This window comes from Gobio gobio (genome assembly GCF_949357685.1).
Source record: "Gobio gobio genome assembly, chromosome: 5".
NCBI classification, from domain to species: domain Eukaryota; kingdom Metazoa; phylum Chordata; class Actinopteri; order Cypriniformes; family Gobionidae; genus Gobio; species Gobio gobio.
This window is the reverse complement of record NC_137101.1, coordinates 8,424,676-8,444,746: the sequence shown is the minus strand read 5'-3', so window position 1 is coordinate 8,444,746 and position 20,071 is coordinate 8,424,676. Positions and strand designations below refer to the sequence as shown.

Sequence of the window (20,071 nt, the reverse complement as noted above, 5' to 3'; positions counted from 1 at the left end):
CGGAAGACAATAACAAGTTGGATAAAGGTGTTATTTAGATTTTTTTTTGAGCACAAAAACTATTGTCGTCGCATCGTAAGATTATTGTAGAGCCACTGTGGTGAGATGGACTTTGTAACGACGTTTTAAGTGCCTTTTATGCTTCTTGGGAGTGTAAATGTACTGCATGCCAATGGAGGCCTATCTGAAGCCTTTCTCAGCCATCAGCTTTTTTTAATTTGTGTTCAGAATATGAACGGAGGTCTTACGGGTGTCGAACGACATGAGGGTGAATAATTAATGACAGAATTTTCATTTTTGGGTGAACTAACCCTTTAAGTCATTACTCTCATAAATCAAGCATTGTATCATGAATGAACACTTCTAATTTCAACGAGTCGGCTGATCCAGTTCAAGAATCAGAATGATTGGTTTCTTCAGTTCAGCTCAAGGCTCAATGGACCGCTTTTTTTGGTGATTTTATGGTGCTTTTCTGTCTGTTTTAAAGGTTGAAAACTGATTAAATGCGATTTCATGGAAATATGACCAATATATACTGTATATACACATATTTTATGTAATATTACCAGTTTTCACGGCAGAAAGTCATGTCGGTTTGATGTGGCATAAAATGACTTATCAATTCAGGAAAATGACAAATTTCAATTTGCTCTTTCTTTCTTCTCTGATCTCATAAGTAGATTTGAGCGGTTATCCAACACAGCATCTCTCAGCGTCCTGAGTGAATCCTGAAGTTTCCTAAACAAAATGATAACATAAAAGCCCGGAATAAAAGAGGCAGACAAGGAATGACAGAAAGGAGCTGTTGGGCTTCTCTAATGGACATCCTCCTCATCTTCAGGCCAAACAATGAGCAAAGAATGTGTATGTACACAAAAGCAAGTCTCCGTGGAAACATGGCGGGTTCTTGCATCTCTGCCCCCTCTGTAGCCTCTTCAGAAGCGCTAAGTGCTCTCGGGACAGAGTCTAAAGTGGGCTGCTTTTCTGTCGGCGTCCCAGAGGACACCTTGATGTGCCTAATTAACATGGACTCTGGAGAGGTCATCAAACCTTTAAAACGACAAAGAGATCTGCCACATTTCTCACCCAACAGTGTGAGAGTGTGAAGTACTATGAAAACCATTACTCTAGGTCAGTGATTGGCAGACGAATATAGTGTGAGACTAGATCGGGCTGCAGAGGGTTTGGAAAGGGTTTTAACTGGAAGTGTTGGAGATCAAATAAGACCTTCTGCGCGGCTAAAGTTTTAAACATGCCATACAGCTGTCACGAGAACACAGACAGAAAAGGAAACAAAATATTGACCCCTTTCACCTCAGACTGTCATTCCTTCATTTGTGTATTTCCACAGCAGCGCTCAGGAAAAATGTGAGAGAAAATGGCAATTATGGGAAATTTTAAGTGAGTGCTTGTGAGAGAAAAAGACAGCAGGCTCATGCACATACCTGTGTTTAATATCAGTATACACTCTGTGTGTGCATGCGCTCGGTTACCCATAAACCCACCACTTAAAATAAGTGCTCTAAAAGCCCCAAATGCAATGTCAAAAGAGGAGCCACCTTTTAAAGTCTAAGGTATAGTAATTTATACACCAATTACAGTACAGCTTAACCCGGCGTTTCTTCTGGCCCGACAAAACAGTCTCAGATGTCCATAGATGGAGAGGATAGGATGGAATCTGTCTTTGTAGCTCTGAACGTCAACGTAACATGGATACATTTGAAATATAGACAACTCTTTATAAGGGTGGAATACTTTTGTTTTAGCCCAATGGCCTAAAATATGATTTAGCTTGCTTCTGACGTGTAAGCTGTTAGCATGTTAACTGTATTCAAAGGGGTAAATGTTAACTCAAAATCCTTAGAAATAAAAGAGTTCAGAACTTGTGCAACTTGAGCGGAAAAAATAACAGAGAAACTTTGTGCTGTTTCTGGCTGCGTGTAGCACCTACTGCTCTGCAGACCCTTCTGAAACTTCCCTACAAGTTCACAGATCATTTTTAGTGGCACATTTCGAACTACACTGGAGGAGAAAACTTCTCATTTCATATGCAAAAAGAGCATTTACATTTTAAAGGCACAGCATTTTTCATTCTAAAGCTTCTAATTCTAAAGAGCAGAGAAAGGGTTAAAGTGGGTAATGAAAAACTAAATTATGAATGGGCGCCAAACAACCGTGGCTAATATGATCAATTATGAAAATGATTACAAAAGTATCATGTATATGCAAAAAAATGTTTCGCGCATCAAAATGTTTACCGATATAGCTGATGGAAATGCCAATTATAGATAATTTTTTGCAAATGTCGACATCTTTTTCAGTTTAACTTTGTATATAAAATGTTGATACTTCAAATGTCGCGAAAAACTAGTTTGGAAACACTTTTTGTCGAGAAAAAGGGCTTTAACGCAAATAAATGTGGTGTCACATGACAGAATTAGCTTATAGCGTCCACGTTCGTGGCGTTGCTCCCGTTAAAGCAGTGTTTCTCTGTAGTTCAAAGGCGCATTAAATGTATTATATTCATAAATAATATTTTAAATTATTTTATTACTATTGATAAGAATAAGATGTATTGCCTCACAAACATCATTCATCCTTATTTTTGTCATGATTTGATCATGATTTCATCGGCAGGATCTGTCACAAATATGACACTTGTTAATAAAATAATTTTATAAATGGGCTTCAAGATGTAAAATAATTTTATCTCCAACTAAAGCCCCGTTTCCACCGAAATTACCCGGAAAAATTTGTCTCAGGAACTTTTTTCCCCCAGACCTGCCTCTGTCTGCGTTTCCATCGCGGTCTAAAGTACCGAGAAGATTAGTCCGGTGACGTAGGACTGAACTCTACAGTTCCCACTGGATTTCGTCCTTTGCAAATAAATTTAATAAAGCCTGAACATCGTCCTCGGCCCATCGGTTGTATTTTTTAAACTCCACTATTGATTCGAATAGCAATCAACTCTTACTGCACACACCACGTCCGCAACAGACTTTTAAAAATTGTGGTTGAAATAAAACGCTGCGTCGAGTCGACCAATCAGCATGTTCAGCGCCCAAGTCCCACCCCCGAAAGTTCTTGAACTTTGAAAAAGTACTAACTCGCGAGCAGGGCCGTTTTGAGGGGGAAATATTTACCTGGAACTTTATTTAGACCCCGGTTCCTGCGGTCGAAACACACCGAGTACCACCCCACAGTCCCTGGTTCCTGTGGAAAGTTCCTGCGGTGGAAACGCGGCTTATTTAGAACAAATAAAGTGGGTTGAATCCAAAAAGCTCTAAACCAATTTTTGAATGGTTAAGATGGCAGTTCTACAGACCATTTAAAAAAAGCTAAATATAGGCTACACAAATAAAAAGTTTAGGTTACAGCTGTATTTGATGTTTTTGAACTCTGAAACCAGAATGAATATCTATTTTGGTTTGAATGATCTGAATATATGCGTTCTCGGCCACGTCGAATCGCAACTGGCTTGACTGCATGTTCAAGGTATATTGTTGCTCTATGACCGAACATTTTACTGTACCAATCTTCTTTTTTTTTGGGATACAGGACAAATGAGCTGCCCAAACCCATGGGCTTTGTCACACAAATGCAGTCCAATCAGACAAGCTGTCCCACTTCGCCCTGATTCATATTTTTCTAATTTAGTAATAATTATCATTCGTGAAAATAGAAAGCAGTAAACTGTCAAATTTCAATTGTCTCATTACTCTCCACATTTTACAAATATTTGGGATGCGAAAGATACAATATCATTTAAGATATACGCAAAATGATGAATGGAAACGACTTGAGGGCAGATTTTTTTTGCGATACAACAAAACTTATGCGACAATGCGTTTTTCATGCGTCATCAAGCACACCATTTTATTGGTAAAAGGCCAATTAGATGGAAACAGGACAGCAAATTTCAAATTTCGCAATCTTTTTTAAGCATATTCACTTTCTCGATAACAAAACTGTGGAAAAAGTGGATGGAAAGTTGGCTAATGACACCTGTATAGTCTTGCTAACAGGAAATGATGCAACTGTTCTCCAAGGTTACAGTAAAATCCTGGTTACTTGCAAATGTGGCAAAGTTTCTGTCATATTATGCAACAAATGAATTTCAGTAAAACCAGTTACCTATATATAAGCGCACATACACAAACACAACCACAGACCCCCCCCCCCCCCCCATCTCTTGTAAATGCCATTTTAATTTAAATCTGTCAGACTTTCAATCTCTCTCCAAATGCACAATGCTATAGATACTAAGCCATGAATTTCAATGAGGCTCTTTTTTCACCAGCAACCATTGATGTCCTTCAACTGAAAACAGCCTTTTCCAAAAGCCCTCCCCAATCTCTTCTTCAAACACAAGCTTTCTTAACAGCTCGTCACACACACACACACCCACACACACACACACACACACACACACACACACACACACACACACACACACTCAAGCTTATTAATTACGGTTAACATTAAAGTGGGCCTTTTTCTGGAACCTTCCCCGGCTAACCCAGTGACCCTTGATGATGTCACTGTGACTGGAGACAGTATTTCTATTCTCTCTATAATTCTGTCTCTCCCTCAACCTGAAGCTTTACAAAGAGCTGGTGATCATGCACTGAAGCAAACATACACACTTTAGTCTTTACTCCTCGATTCTGACATAATGCAGCTGCTTTCTTCAGTGAGGAAAGAGTCAGATAGCAAAAGTGGGAGAAAGATAATCAGAGAGAGAAAAAAAAAACACAGCTGGACGTGGATAAGGACACCTCTAATCTTGCACACTTCTACTAACCAGGGATGGACTGGAACAAAAATACAGCCTATGATCTGTACCAGTCCATAGCCAGCTATTTGATATATATAATACTTTTTGGGAGAATTAAAAAATGTTATTTAGTGCTGTCGAATCGATTAATCACGATTAATCCAAGCGGCAACCTCCCCAAGTTTCTCTTGAAGCCAATACGGAAGTGACTTCAACTGCAATTCATCGACTGGCCGCTAGGGACAGGCTCCAGAAGGAGCAGAATCTCATTGAGCCTCATGTTAAAATGTCCAAATTTACAGCAGAAAAAAAGATGTTTACAGTCTGGTACAAATTGTGGTTTTGGTCTATACGGCTAATTTTGCCCTTCATGACAACTGTGAGGGGGGTGAATTTTTTTATAACTCATTCGTTTACATTATATAAAGCCTTAAAGTTCTGCATAATTAAGGGCGTGGCCACTTTGAGTGACAGGTGGATTGCCGTTTGTCTGCTGTCTGTTAGTCATCACGTCACCTCAGCTCCGCCCACGTCCCGCCTCTTTGCCCATTTTCTGTTATCCGGCGGTGACGCGCTGACTAGATGGCAACGGCCAGCTCATCCATACTTTACGCTTCAAAACTGCTCTTCAGAATCCTATGGACACTATGTCCATATTTTTTACAGTCTATGGATTAATCGCATCAAAAATAAAAGTTTCTGTTTACATAATATATGTGTGTGTACTGTGTATAATTATTATGTGTACATAAATACACACACACGCATGTATATATTTAAGAAAAAAATTATATTTATACATAAAATATTTTTTATGCTGTCAAACGATTAATAGCGATTAATTGCATTCAAAATAAAAGTTTGTGTTTATATAATGTGTGTTTGAAATATTTGCATTTGTATACTGTTTATATATATTTATATAATTTATATTATGTATAAATATTTTATATATAAATATTATAGTATAGTATAGTAAATAGTATATAACACATTTTTCTTAAATATATACATGATGTGTATTTATATATACATATTAATTATACACAGTGCACACACATATATTATATAAATGTATATACATCCAAATATTTCTTAAATATATACATGACTGTGTGTGTATTTTATATATATATATATATACACACACACACACACACACACACACACACACAAAGTACACACACATATATTATGTATATGTTACAAACTTTTATTTTGGACACAATTAATCGTGATTAATCTATTTGAAAGCACTAATATTTATATATTTTTGTTATACAATATACTACCATAATGATTGCATTATATTTTTATAAAACATTAAATAACCGTTTTTTTGAATGAATGAACGAACAAACAAACTAACGGACGGTATGTTAAGGGGTCAGGTGGTCAAGACGACAGGCATGAAAATCAAAGATTTTATAAATGATTCTTCAACTGATCTGGTTCACAAAACCAGTCTGAATATATAATACACTCACTAAACTGATCCAGTTCACAAACGACTTAAATTTGAGTCTGTACACAAAGCTGTATGACTTTAGAAAACTTAGAAATTACTACACAAGTCATATGGATCATTTTTGATACTTTTATGGTGCTTTTGTCACTTTTTAGAAAACGCAAAGACATAATTAAAAGAAAATGATGGTCCTATTAAATGAGTCAGCTTCAGAACATTTTCTTCCTTTAAATATTTGTATATTTGCTTTGTATATTTAAACAACTTTTGACAGCTGGCCCTCAAGTCAAGGGAAAAGTTCCGGTTCTCCTTATAGCCAGTCCATCTTACCAACATGACTCCACCTGCCACAGTCAAGCTACATCTTGTAACTATACGGGAAAAGACAGAGAGAAAACTCTAAAAAACAGAGCAAAAGAGGAAACGCAGCAGCTCATGAAGGTTACTTCACCTCAAAAGCTAATATTTAATCTCAGTATTTATAACCAGCGGAAGACGGTGGGCAAGACCTTCAGTGCCCACTTGCTGTCAGCACCTCAGCAGTATATGTGCATGTGTTTGTAAGCGAGTGTGTGTGTGTGTGTGTGTTAGGTACAGTTCAATCAAAGTTCTTCCACCCTAAAACCGGCCCAGAGAAAGTTTCAACCATGAGAGGACTGAAATAGTTTTTCCAACATGCTACTCAAAACTAAACTTTAAAGAGTCATTCGCCATTTTCATGTAAAAAAAAAACACCATCACTAGGACTACAAGTATAAATACGCACATGCTCGTGCCCTTTGACCTCTGCCGCGACCCTGCAGGATTCCACCGTCAGAGCAGGATGTTTGCTGGGGACTCGGCACAGGAGCGGGTGGCCGTGTGCGAGTGAAAGCTCACACGCGTTTTTATATCTTTACGTAGACTTTCCATAGACGTAATGTTTTTTATACTGTTCAAACTGTATATTCTCTCCCCCTACAGCAAAACCAACCCATCACACAAACTTTTTGCATTTTTGGTATGATTTATAAGCCGTTTTCCTCCCAGACCAAATGGCCACCCAAAATGTGAAAATCTTTGTGGGGATATTTGGTCCTTTCAATGTAGGTTAAACGAAAACACACACACACACGTCTGGTTTACTATTTTTGTGGGGACTCTCCATAGACGTAATGGTTTTTATACTGTAAAAACTGTATATTCTCTCCCCTTACACTAACCCTACCCCTAAACCAACCCATCGCACAAAACTTTCTGCATTTTTACATTTTCAAAAAAACTCATGCTGTATGATTTATGAGCTTGCTTCCTCATTTTAGGTCTCCACGGTGACACAAGTCCCCATAAGTCAATGTGAATTCAGGTTGCTGGATAGAAAAACTTTGTGTGTGTGGACAGTGGCTTCGTTTTGCCCACTTCCTTTCCTCACACAATCCAAATAAACACATTTACCACCTAATGGTCAATCAGCAATGTTTATCTTGACTGTTTTTTTCTCTCTTCATCCCACCATTCCTGCTGTGTGAGAGAATAAAAGATGTGAGATGTGACTCATTCGCCACCAATTATTTTGAGGTCGGTAAGATTTTTTCTGAAAGAAATCTCTTATGCTCACCACCATTTATTGTTTTCTATTTTAATATATTTTGAAATGTAATTTATTCACTGTAAAAAAAATTCAGGTCTCCAATTGAAAATTTTCTAGTGAGTGATCACATCTACATTTTTCAGTTGGCCAAATTGAATTTGTGTGAATTGATGCAATTTAATTCAATTAAAATTCAATTTGGCCAACTGAAAATTTTAGATGTGATCGCTCACTAGAAAATTTTCAATTGGAGACCTGATTTTTTCTTTTTACAGTGTTCCTATAATGCAAAGCTGTATTTTCAGCATCATTACTGCCGTCTTCAGTGTCACATGATCCTTCAATCTAATAGGCTGATTTCGTGTTCAAGGGCCCTATCATACACCCAGTCTAATGCGACGTCAGGAGCGACGCAAGTGTTTTTTTATATAATTTTCACATCTAGCGCCTTGTTGTTTAAAAAGCAAATGCACTCGCGCCCATCTGTTCGCCCATGGGCGTGCTGGTCTGTGTTCAGTGCCATTGTTGGCATTGCTATTTTGAGGAAACTGAAAAAGACTGCTAGCCTAGAAATCTAGACGCACCCTAGCGGCAGAACATTTATTTTGCCGCGAGTGTAGTCTAGCAACTCTCGGTAGACCTCAGAGCTGGAAAAACCAAAGTCTGGTCAGGCCAATCACAGCATGTGTAGAGTCGGTGGGCGGGCTTAACATAATGACGGAGCGGAGTTGCAGAGGTTCTTGGTGTTACAGGTAAACAAAGAAGCTGACGATCAGCGTCTTTCAAATCGGTTTTGGCCGCTACTCTGGAAGACTTGGAGTTCAGCTTTTCTTTGAGGAAAGAACAAAGAACGGCACTGAAGTCATTCGTAAGAAAGGAAGATGTGTTCGGAGTTTAATCTATCAACTAACGTTAGCTCCGCCTCGGTTGGTTGTGGCGCTATCCAATCGCGTGCTGAGGGAATTTGACAGACAACCGTTTATCCCGCCCCTCGGATTGAGCCCTGTCAATGGTGAGTTTCCAGACTAAACATCTTGATGTGGGACTGGCTTGTCAGGCTAAAAGACTGCACCATTGCACCATCAAAAACCTGGTCTAAAGTCAATAGCGCAGTATTTTTTTGTTTGTTATTTAAAGGGCGCGTTAGTAATATGTGCCTATAGGTGGGTACACAACTTACGTACACTCTGCTTATTACACACACACAGAGAGAGGAGCAGCAGCACACAAACATTTTTAAATATTAAAAATAAAAGGATTCCTCTCTGGAGAAGCGTTCAGTCTTCCTGCTCGAAAATCCTACCATGTAAATAGTTTATCCGCCATGGTGAAAGCGCAACTGGCTTTTAAAGGGAAAGGGAGATGAGACTCTGATTGGTTTATTGCACATCACGCTCAAAACACGGCCATTAGTCATTAAGAGACCAGGTAAAACCCTTTTGGACCATGGACCATTTTTTCCTGTTGTTAAACTAGCGAAAGAGGATTCGGAGACGCCCTGAGTGCACCTGCGCCATGCGCTTCAGACCATGTGCTCAGATCGTTAAAATAGAGCCCAAATGTTGAAATGTCAATTTGCTTAATATTTTTTGAGGACACCATGATACATTTTGTTTCAGGATTCTTTGATTAATAAAAAGTTCAAAGGAACAGCATTTTTGTAACATTATGATAAATCCTCGGTGAATTTGCATGGTCTCGTTTGCTTGGCGTGGTTTGGCACCTTACATGTGTGCGCCTTCTTTATTAAAATGGTTCCCTGTTTCATAACAGTGTAGGATATGTCCCCTTTATAAAAAGGTCTTACTCTAATCTTACCAGAAGCTAATGCTTGTGTGCAGATGTGATAATGTGTTTCTATCAATGTGTCGAGAATGTGTGCAAAAGGACTGTGTGTGCGCATGTGAGTTTGGGTCGTATTCCTCTCATGTGCTCATAAATCATCAGCCTGCATTTCCCACCAGCGTCTGAACTGTAGGGGTGGCGCCGGGGTGAGCCAATGCATTAATGGTTTTCTCCTGACAGAGAAAGAAAAAGAGAGAGCGACAGGTAGGTAGACCTGAAGCCCGCCGTGTCACACAGAATAGACGGGAATCACTTGCATACATACACACCTTGTATGATATTTTTATAGGACTTTTTGTCCTTTTGGGAGCTTGACAGATGTGGTCACTCAGTTCAATTTCAAAGGTTGCAGGTTTGGAACGACATCAGGGGGAGTAAATAACGACAGGATTTTCCTTTTTTGGGTGAAAATTCCTTGAAATGTTTAGGAAAGGTTCTGATTCATTCACACTACACTGCCAAAACCATTGGTTACTTCCACCATTCCGAGTCCGGAGAAGCCGACGGGCTGTTGGCTGGGCACAAAAAAAGTCCTAATTTACAACCCACCAACAATCGCCAGGATTTCAGCGGTCGAGAAGAATTTACAAGGTTATTATTTTCACAACATGTGGTGACATCTTGTGCCATATTTAAAATCCCATCAGCAGCCAGGGCTTCATTTTCAAACTGGACAGCTCGGGCCAGAAGAACACTCAACAGCACCATCAGATCTGGAGGACATTCATGTAAATTCAGATGGAGTTTGACCAGGGCCGGAATGGTTCCAGAGAAAAATTTTTAAATAAACAAAATAAAATGCAAGCAAATGACTGATACTGCTATAATTCGTTTCCATCCAGAGAACAGAGATGACAGAAAGTGAAGGGTTTACACGCACTAGGTTAGGCTGCTCTGACTCCATCAGCGGCACTGGGCCATTTGGAGCAGAAACTCGGTTTATAACGGTGTAAACTAAACAGGGTTCCAAAAAACAATAGTCACCCTTTACCAGGAATGTTTGAGACACAACTATAAAAAAAGAATCATGAAGAAAAAACTAACAATAATGGAAAAACATCCCTGACGACTCTATCAGGCTTTATTGTTTCCTTCTGTGTTTACTTGTGTATATGTGACTTCCTATTTCAACTCTCACTGAGACAGACAGACAGAGGGATAGACGGATGGATGGATGGATGGATGGACTGACAGACAAGCAGACAGATTGAGGGATGGATAGACAAATTGATGGATGGACAGGAGGATAGACAGATTGAGGCATAGATAGACAGACGGGCAGACAGATAGACAGATGGATAGACCGATTGAAGCATGGATAGACAGACAGGTGGATAAATAGATTTACAGATGGATAGACAAGTGGATAGACAGATTTACTGACAAAAAGACAGGCGAGGGATAGACAGATTAATGGATGCATACAGACAGGCAGACAGATATACAGATTGAGGGATGGATAGACAGAAAGATAGAGAGATAGGCGGAGGGATAGACAGATTGACAGACAAATAGACAGATAACTGGTTGGATAGACAGATTGATGGATGGACACAGACAGGCAGACAGATACATAGATTGAGGGATGGATAGACAGATTGACTGACAAATAGACAGATAAATGTTGGATAGACACAAAAATGGATAGACAGACAGACGGATAGAGAGAGATAGACAGATTGAGGCATGGAATCATGGATAGACAGATAGGCCCCTCTGATGAATGATACAGGCAAGCAGACAGATATACAGCTTGAGGGATGGATAGACAGACGGATAGACAGATTGACTGATGGATAGACAGAAAGACAGATAGATAGACAGATTGACTGACAGATAGACAGATTGAGGGGTGGATAGACAGGTGGATAGATAGATAGATAGATAGATAGATAGATAGATAGATAGATAGATAGATAGATAGATAGATAGATAGATAGATAGATAGATAGATAGATAGATAGATAGATAGATAGATAGATAGATAGATAGATAGATAGATAGATAGATAGATAGATAGATAGATAGATAGATAGATAGATAGATAGATAGATAGATAGATAGATAGATAGATAGATAGATAGATAGATAGATAGATAGATAGATAGACAGATAGATAGATAGATAGATAGATAGATAGATAGATAGATAGATAGATAGATAGACAGATTGACTGACTGACTGACAGATAGATAAGGATGGATAGACAGATTGAGGCATGGATAGACAGGTTTATGGATGGATAGACAGATTGATAAAGAGATAGACAGACGGATAGACAGGCAGAAAGACAGGCAGATAGACTGACTGAAGGATGGATAGACAAGAGGATGGATAGGTCGATGGATGGATAGACAGACAGATAGACAGATTGCTTATGATTATTCATATTGCATATGATTATTCATACATGTTTATAAATAGAACACGACAAGTGCCGTACAACGTTCATTAACTATATGAGCTGTTATGGACATAGAGAGCAGACATTACAGTAAAACAGTGACCCACACAGGTCAATAGGACTGACAGAAGCCTTAGTCAAAGGAACATGGCCTCTTATAGAGCTCGAGTTTTCCACAGCAGACAGACGGCGCCAATGTCACACACACACACACTCACACACACACACACACACACACACACACACACACACACACACACACACACACACATATAACACTGCGCTAGACTCAGGCCAGTAGGACGCACTGGTGAGTGAAGAATTGTAAACACACAACACCACACATCTCTCTCTCTCTCACACACACACTCACACACGTATACATAAGCCTTAGACACGAGCCAATGGGCCATACTGGTGAAAGACGAACTGTAAACAAGAAACATACACACATTCACACACAGAGATACCCAAACACACACTATTGATGAGTGAGGGTGATGAAGGAAGGTGAGAGGTTCATTTAGGGTGAGATTAAACGTGTGAAAGCTTGCCTGTTTGTAATCAGTGTGTCTGACTGAGAGACTAAGGCAGATGAGGAAAACTGTACGCGGCCTTAAAGGTACAGTGTGTCAAATCTGCACCACCAATGGCACAAAGTACATTTCTTACTTAAATGATTATATTATTAATGTATTTGTATTAATTATATAATTTAATTGTATCATTGTTATATCATTTTTTAAATAATAATTTAATAAAAAATAAAAAATAGTGAAATAATAGTACATAATATAAAATTAATTAAAGATCAAATGTATTATTATTTAAATGATTCAGCATTTTTAAGCGAAAATATGTGAAATATGTCATATTTTCTTGATCTGGTAAACTGATTGGCTGACTTTACGCCTTAATTGTGTATGAGTACCTCAATTGTAGGATTATTTTATCTTATGTAACCTATATATGTAATGATCTATCAGATAGCTTAATTTAAATAGTACCGAATAAACAATATAAATGAATAAACTATAAATGAAACTAATGAAAAAATACTAAAAGCTTGTTGATGACTTTGAACAGAACAGTATTCTTCATAAAATTCATAATTGAAAAAGATACCCAGTCTTTCCAGTGGCAAGTATCTGATTCCTCTTTCTGTTTACAGTGGTTATATAGAGCAGTGTGTGTGCGCGTGTGCGTGTGTGTGTGTGTGTGTGTGTGTAGCGTGCGGAGCCATCCAGGACTGCCACAGCACATCAGTTAGCTATCCACAAAAACAACCATTTAGCTTGTTTACAGACATGTACACAAATGCACCACGCGCTCACATAGAAAACACACACTACTAGAGTATTTACTGAAGTTTTGCTTTTGAAGTAAAAATACTACAAGCAGGAGCAGAGATTCACCAAAAGCAAATATGGAGGATTTCTGTACCCCTCCTCTCAAATTTTATATTTTTCTGCCAAGCTCCTGACTGGCTCTATCATTCTCTTCCCTCTCCCAGTGAAATGTAAAAATAGTGAAAATGAGCATGTACAATTATACACTCACCTAAAGGATTATTAGGAACACATACTAATACTGTGTTTGACCCCCTTTCGCCTTCAGAACTGCCTTAATTCTACGTGGCATTGATTCAACAAGGTGCTGAAAGCATTCTTTAGAAATGTTGGCCCATATTGATAGGATAGCATCTTGCAGTTGATGGAGATTTGTGGGATGCACATCCAGGACACAAAGCTCCCGTTCCACCACATCCCAAAGATGCTCTATTGGGTTGAGATCTGGTGACTGTGGGGGCCATTTTAGTACAGTGAACTCATTGTCATGTTCAAGAAACCAATTTGAAATGATTGGAGCTTTGTGACATGGTGCATTATCCTGCTGGAAGTAGCCATCAGAGGATGGGTACATGGTGGTCATAAAGGGATGGACATGGTCAGAAACAATGCTCAGGTAGGCCGTGGCATTTAAACGATGCCCGATTGGCACTAAGGGGCCTAAAGTGTGCCAAGAAAACATCCCCCACACCATTACACCACCACCACCAGCCTGCACAGTGGTAACAAGGCATGATGGATCCATGTTCTCATTCTGTTTACGCCAAATTCTGACTCTACCATCTGAATGTCTCAACAGAAATCGAGACTCATCGGACCAGGCAACATTTTTCCAATTTTGGTGAGCTTGTGCAAATTGTAGCCTCTTTTTCCTATTTGTAGTGGAGATGAGTGGTACCCGGTGGGGTCTTCTGCTGTTGTAGCCCATCCGCCTCAAGGTTGTGCGTGTTGCGGCTTCACAAATGCTTTGCATTGCAATGCATTCTCCTCTGACCTCTAGCATCAACAAGGCATTTTCGCCCACAGGACTGCCGCATACCGGATGTTTTGCCCTTTTCACAACATTCTTTGTAAACCCTAGAAATGGTTGTGCGTGAAAATCCCAGTAACTGAGCAGATTGTGAAATACTCAGAGCGGCCCGTCTGGCACCAACAACCATGCCACGCTCAAAATTGCTTAAATCCCCTTTCTTTCCCATTCCGACATTCAGTTTGGAGTTCAGGAGATTGTCTTGACCAGGACCAAACCCTAAATGCATTGAAGCAACTGCCATGTGATTGGTTGATTAGATAATTGCATTAATGAGAAATTGAACAGGTGTTCCTAATAATCCTTTAGGTGAGTGTATATAATCTGTTAAGGGTAAATGTAACAAATCAAAATGTATCATCTTTTATTGAAAAAAACTAACAAATTTTTACTAAACTTTGATAATGAAAATGATGCAAATATACTATAAAATGATTTATTCGCTTTAGCATGCAGTCTGAAGTATTTCAATAAGTTCCCTGATCAATTTTAGAGAGTGAAGAACAAATTTGTACTTATGTATGTTATGCATTATGTGCGTTATGGTCTCTGACAGACAGCACATTGAAGCCGCTCAGGCCGCCATTTTCTCCCTCTTCTCGGAAAGCGGTGGCGTAGTCAAAACATCCAGTAGTGTGGGTTTTCCAGGAAATGCGCTGGACCTCTGCTTCTCATAAATACTACCATGTATTGTGCACGTTATATTTTGACAGACATCAATGTCATGATATTCAAATTATGTAGATTTGAGAACAGATAGATCGTAAGGTAATAATCATTTATTCAGTGAAGTGATTGATGCCCATGAGTGTGTTATGCCCATGTTTTTAGTTCTAATATTCCAACCGACAGCCAGCCTAAGTTTTTGACGGACAAGATAACGTGCGTGAAGGGTCAGCTATGTTTGATTTTTGTGTAATTATAAAATGTGCTGGAGACGTTTGAAATGCTCCTTGCGTAGTTGTTTAACTGAATGTTTATTTCGTGGCTTAAATAAAATACACGTTGCTCAGAGTCTGACAGTTTGGCTTGTCAGAAATGTTACATTCAGCTGTCACTAATTCGTTGACTTTTGAAAATCAAGTTCATTTTTACTGGGACAGGAATGGTTTTGATGCACAAAGTTGTTTTTATTGTCTCTTATAACAAAATACTTTTTTAAACCCATGAAAATGCATATCCTGGTGTAAGTAATAGTGAAAAATCCCTTTTTAAAGCTGTTGATCCATTATTACCCCTTAGCAGATTTTGACTCATATACACAGTGTACACACACACACACACACACATGCACATTCATATAAATAGCGAACACAGCCTTAAAAAGTAGGAGAGGATGAAAAGGAGGGGGCCGTACACTCCTCTCCACATTCCACACATGATTGTGAGGGACATCAAAGATGCGATTACGAAGCAACCCACCCTCATTCATGACTATGTGTGCGAATCTCTCAGATTTGTGTAGTGTGTGGGAATGTGTCCGCCTCAACATGGAGAAGCATCATTAGTTAATTCTGACAGGCGGAATGAGAAAGCACAAGAGGGTCGCATGATCTACACACACACACGTCATGAAGTCACATGTCACAACTGACTTCGCCATGCATTTGAACTGCATGCACCATCCACACTCAAAGACATGCCCGCTGGCCGCCTACGCGTTCAAGCCTTCAACTTCCACCTTTCGACCCTCAGCTCTGTCCAGGGTCAAGACTGTCAGAAGTGAGATGCTGCTGAATTGGCTGTTCTGAACCCACAGTGAGAATGACAGGGTACACGCGGACACATGACAAGAATAAGACAATGGCCTAACAGGACGAGACAAACTTCCAGTCGTCAATAACAGCAAAAGTGACAAAATGACAGACGTAAATCACAACTTTTAGTATGGGATTGGATTTGCGCCACGAGTATTGGACAACACTTTTCATAAATATGTCACAGTTCAAAAAATTATGTTTAGTTATATTATTAAATATGAATAGCAGCCTCGCTGCTTGCCACAATATATAACTACACAACTCAAAATGCATGATATAATATCCTTGATATACCATGGAAAAGTTATATTTATGCATTTATATATTTTGCAGCTTAAAGTGTATAAAATGTACTTAATAATTGTTCATTTAGAGACCAAACATACAGTAAGTTACTGTAAGTTTTAACTTTTTTTTTTCTTTTTCTACAACCCCAGATCAGAAAAAGTTGGGACAGTATGGAAAACGCAAAAAAAAAAAAAAAAAGAAGTGATTTCTAAATTTACTTTGACTTGTATTTCATTGCAGACAATATGAACACAAAATATGTCATGTTTTGTCTGGTCAACTTCATGTCATTTGTAAATATGCATCCTTTCCTGTCATTCAGACCTGCAACACATTTCAAAAAAAGTTGGGACAGTAAAGCATTTACCACTTTGTAATGTTGCCATTCCTTTTCACGTTTAGGGACTGAAGACACCAAGTGATGAAGTGTTTCAGGTGTAATTTTGTCCCAATCTTCCTGCAAACAAGTCTTAAGGTGGGCAACAGTACGGGGTCTTCGTTGTCGCATTTTGCCCTTCAAAATTCTCTATTGGAGACAGGTCGGGACTGCAGGCAGGCCAGTCAAGTACCCGTACCCTCTTCCGCCGCAGCCAGGACTTTGTAATGTGTGCAGAATGTGGTTTTGCATTGTCTTGTTGAAATATGCATGGAAGTCCCTGGAAAAATGTCTTCTTGAAGGCAGCATATTATGCTCCAAAATCTCTATGTACTTTTCAGCATTAATGGTGCCTTCACAGAAGTGCAAGTTACCTTTGCCAAGGGCACTGACACAACCCCATACCATGACAGACCCTGGCTTTTGGACTTGTTGCTGGTAACAGTCTGGATGATCCTTTTCTTCTTTGGTCCGGAGCACACGGCGTCCATTCCTCCCAAAAAATACCTCAAATACTGATTCATCTGACCACAGTACACGTGTCCACTGAGTTATGGTCCATCCCAGATGCCTCCGAGCCCAGAGAAGTCGATGGCGCTTCTGGACACTGTTAACATAGGGCTTCCTTTTGGCACAGTACAGTTTTAACTGGCATTTGTGGATGTAACTACGTATTGTGGTACTTGACAAAGGTTTGCCAAAGTAGTCCTGAGCCCATGTGGTGATATCGCTTATAGATGAATGACGATTCTTGATGCAGTGCCGCCTGAGGGATCGGAGATCACGGTTGTTCAGCTTAGGCTTGCGCCCTTGTCCTTTACGCACTGAAATTCCTCCAGATTCCTTGAATCTTTTAATTATGTTATTCACTGTTGAATGTGAAATATCCAAATCTCTTCCTATCTTTCTTTGAGGAACATTGTTTTTAAACATTTCAATAATTTTCTCACATATTTGTTGACAAACTGGCGATCCTCAGCCCATCTTTGCTCCTAAAGGATTAGACCTTTCTTGGAGACTGCTTTTGTACCAAATCATAATTACAATCACCTGTTGACATCACCTGTTTCAAATCACATCATTATTTAACCATTTTACCTCATTACTAGCTCCTGTCCCAAGTTTTTTTGAAATGTGTTGCAGGTCTGAATGACAGGAAAGGATGCATATTTACAAATGACATGAAGTTGACCAGACAAAACATGAAATATTTTGTGTTCATATTGTCTGCAATGAAATACAAGTCAAAGTAAATGTAGAAATCACTTTTTTTTTTTTTTTGCGTTTTCCATACTGTCCCAACTTTTTCTGATTTGGGGTTGTAAATAAAAAAGGTATTTATTTATTTATGCCTTAACTTGCAGCTCTTTTATACACCGATCAGGCATAACATTGATATTGTGTTGGTCCCCCTTTTGCTGCCAAGACCCTTTGAGGCATGGACTCCACTAGACCCCTGAAGGTGTTCTGTGGTATCTGGCACCAAGATGTTAGCAGCAGATCCTTTAAGTCCTGTAAGTTGTGAGGTGGGGCTTCCATGGATCGGACTTGTTTGTTCAGCGCATCCCACAGATGCTCGATTGGATTGAGATCTGGTGAATTTGGAGGTCAGGTCAACACCTCAAACTCGTTGTGCGCCTCAAACCATTCCTGAACCATTTTTGCTTTGTGTCAGGCGCATTATCTGCTGAAAGAGCCACAGCCACCAGGGAATACCGTTTCCATGAAAGGGTGTACACGGTCTGTAACAATGCTTAGGTAGGTGGTACGTGTCAAAGTAACATCCACATGGATGGCAAGACCCAATATTTACCAGAACATTGCCCAAAGCTTCACTGCCTCCGCCGGCTTGCCTTCTTCCCATAGTGCATCCTGATGCCATGTGTTCCCCAGTGGACAAAATGTCCACTTGCTGCCTAATATATCCCACCCACTATAACAGGTGCCGTGATGAAGAGATAATCAGTGTTATTCACTTCACCTGTCAGTGTCATAATGTTATGCCTGATCGGTGTATATAATATAATATAATATAATTTTCTCCCCATTTAAAGGTTTTTAACTGAGCGTGATTTTAGACCAATGAGATTTCACTGCAGGCAAAGCAACTCATGATAAAACTCCAATCACAAGCTAAAAAAACAAAATGTCAGGTTTGTTTCGGTCACAGCTGGCCAGGACAATGCGCAGTATTATCAGACTCACCATCTGAGCGGTGGATGCAGGTGTGCTGGTTGTCACTCAGGAAGAACCCATCTTTGCACTGGCACTCGTAACTGCCCATGGTGTTGACGCAGATTTGCTGACAGCCGCCGTTGTTGTCCAGACATTCGTCCACATCTAGAGAGACGCAAACACACACGGTCATTACAAGACACACAAACACAGTCATTCAAGCACAAGGATCTGGGAAAAACCATCATGCTCCGTCTCTCTGCGTAACCAAAGCCGGCTCAGCTCAGGTATTTGCAACCGTGTTTGTTTATCCGGAGATGATTTTCCTTGATTTCTTCTCTGCGGCTACTGAAGAATGTTGATTAAATGAGTAGTTAGACGTTCAAGTTTTCAAACACAACTACCAGACAAATAAACCAGTAAACAGACGCACATATCTGTCATCCTCATTGGCTAAATTGTTAAAAGCACAGGATAAACTTTTTAAAGCTGTTTGGATGCGAGTATCATGTGAATAAATGTCCAGTGTGTGTTTGCCCAATGCTGTGTCTTAGACAGCTCTATAAATGGCATTGTGGGTGTGTTGGTTTGAGTAACAGCATGACACTGGAGACCAGTAACACACATGAGTGAGTTTTATGCAGCCCTAACACAGCAACCTGCCTCTGTGGAGTCGGCAGCCCATAACTCTCTCTCTCTCTTTCTCTCGGGGGTGCTATTGTTTCGGAGTACCACCACTTCCACTCTTCTGTCACTTTTCGGCACTTTTCCAGCAGTGTGGCCTGTCATTCCCACATGCCATTTGTGATTTTTACCATTTAAATTAAAAGAGGTTTCTGCTGAATGTTTGCTTACATTTTCCCTCATCAAGCTCAGGCTAAAGTTAACAGGGCCATAACCACCATAGACACCAGAAGAACATTAAAGGGGATCACGTCTGGAATTCATATAGCTAAAAAAAAAAAGTCTGGTAGCATCACTCAAACAAAAAACAAAACAAAACATATTTGGAATTTATATTATAGTTTG

The 20,071-nt window shown here is 39.5% G+C and overlaps 1 protein-coding gene across 5 annotated transcripts in view; it reads right to left on the bottom strand.

Annotated features, from left to right (window-relative positions):
* The window catches only part of scube1 (signal peptide, CUB domain, EGF-like 1), a 120,257-nt gene that overhangs the window by 65,544 nt on the left and 34,642 nt on the right, over nt 1–20,071 (bottom strand). For all 5 annotated transcript variants that reach the window (XR_013816590.1, XM_079818014.1, XM_079818013.1 and 2 more), the window contains exon 4: nt 19,073–19,207. Coding sequence is in view for 4 of the 5 variants with exons in the window: in XM_079818014.1 (XP_079674140.1) it covers nt 19,073–19,207 (135 nt within the window). In the remaining variant the exon portion in view is untranslated. The remainder of the gene's footprint in view (nt 1–19,072; nt 19,208–20,071) is intronic.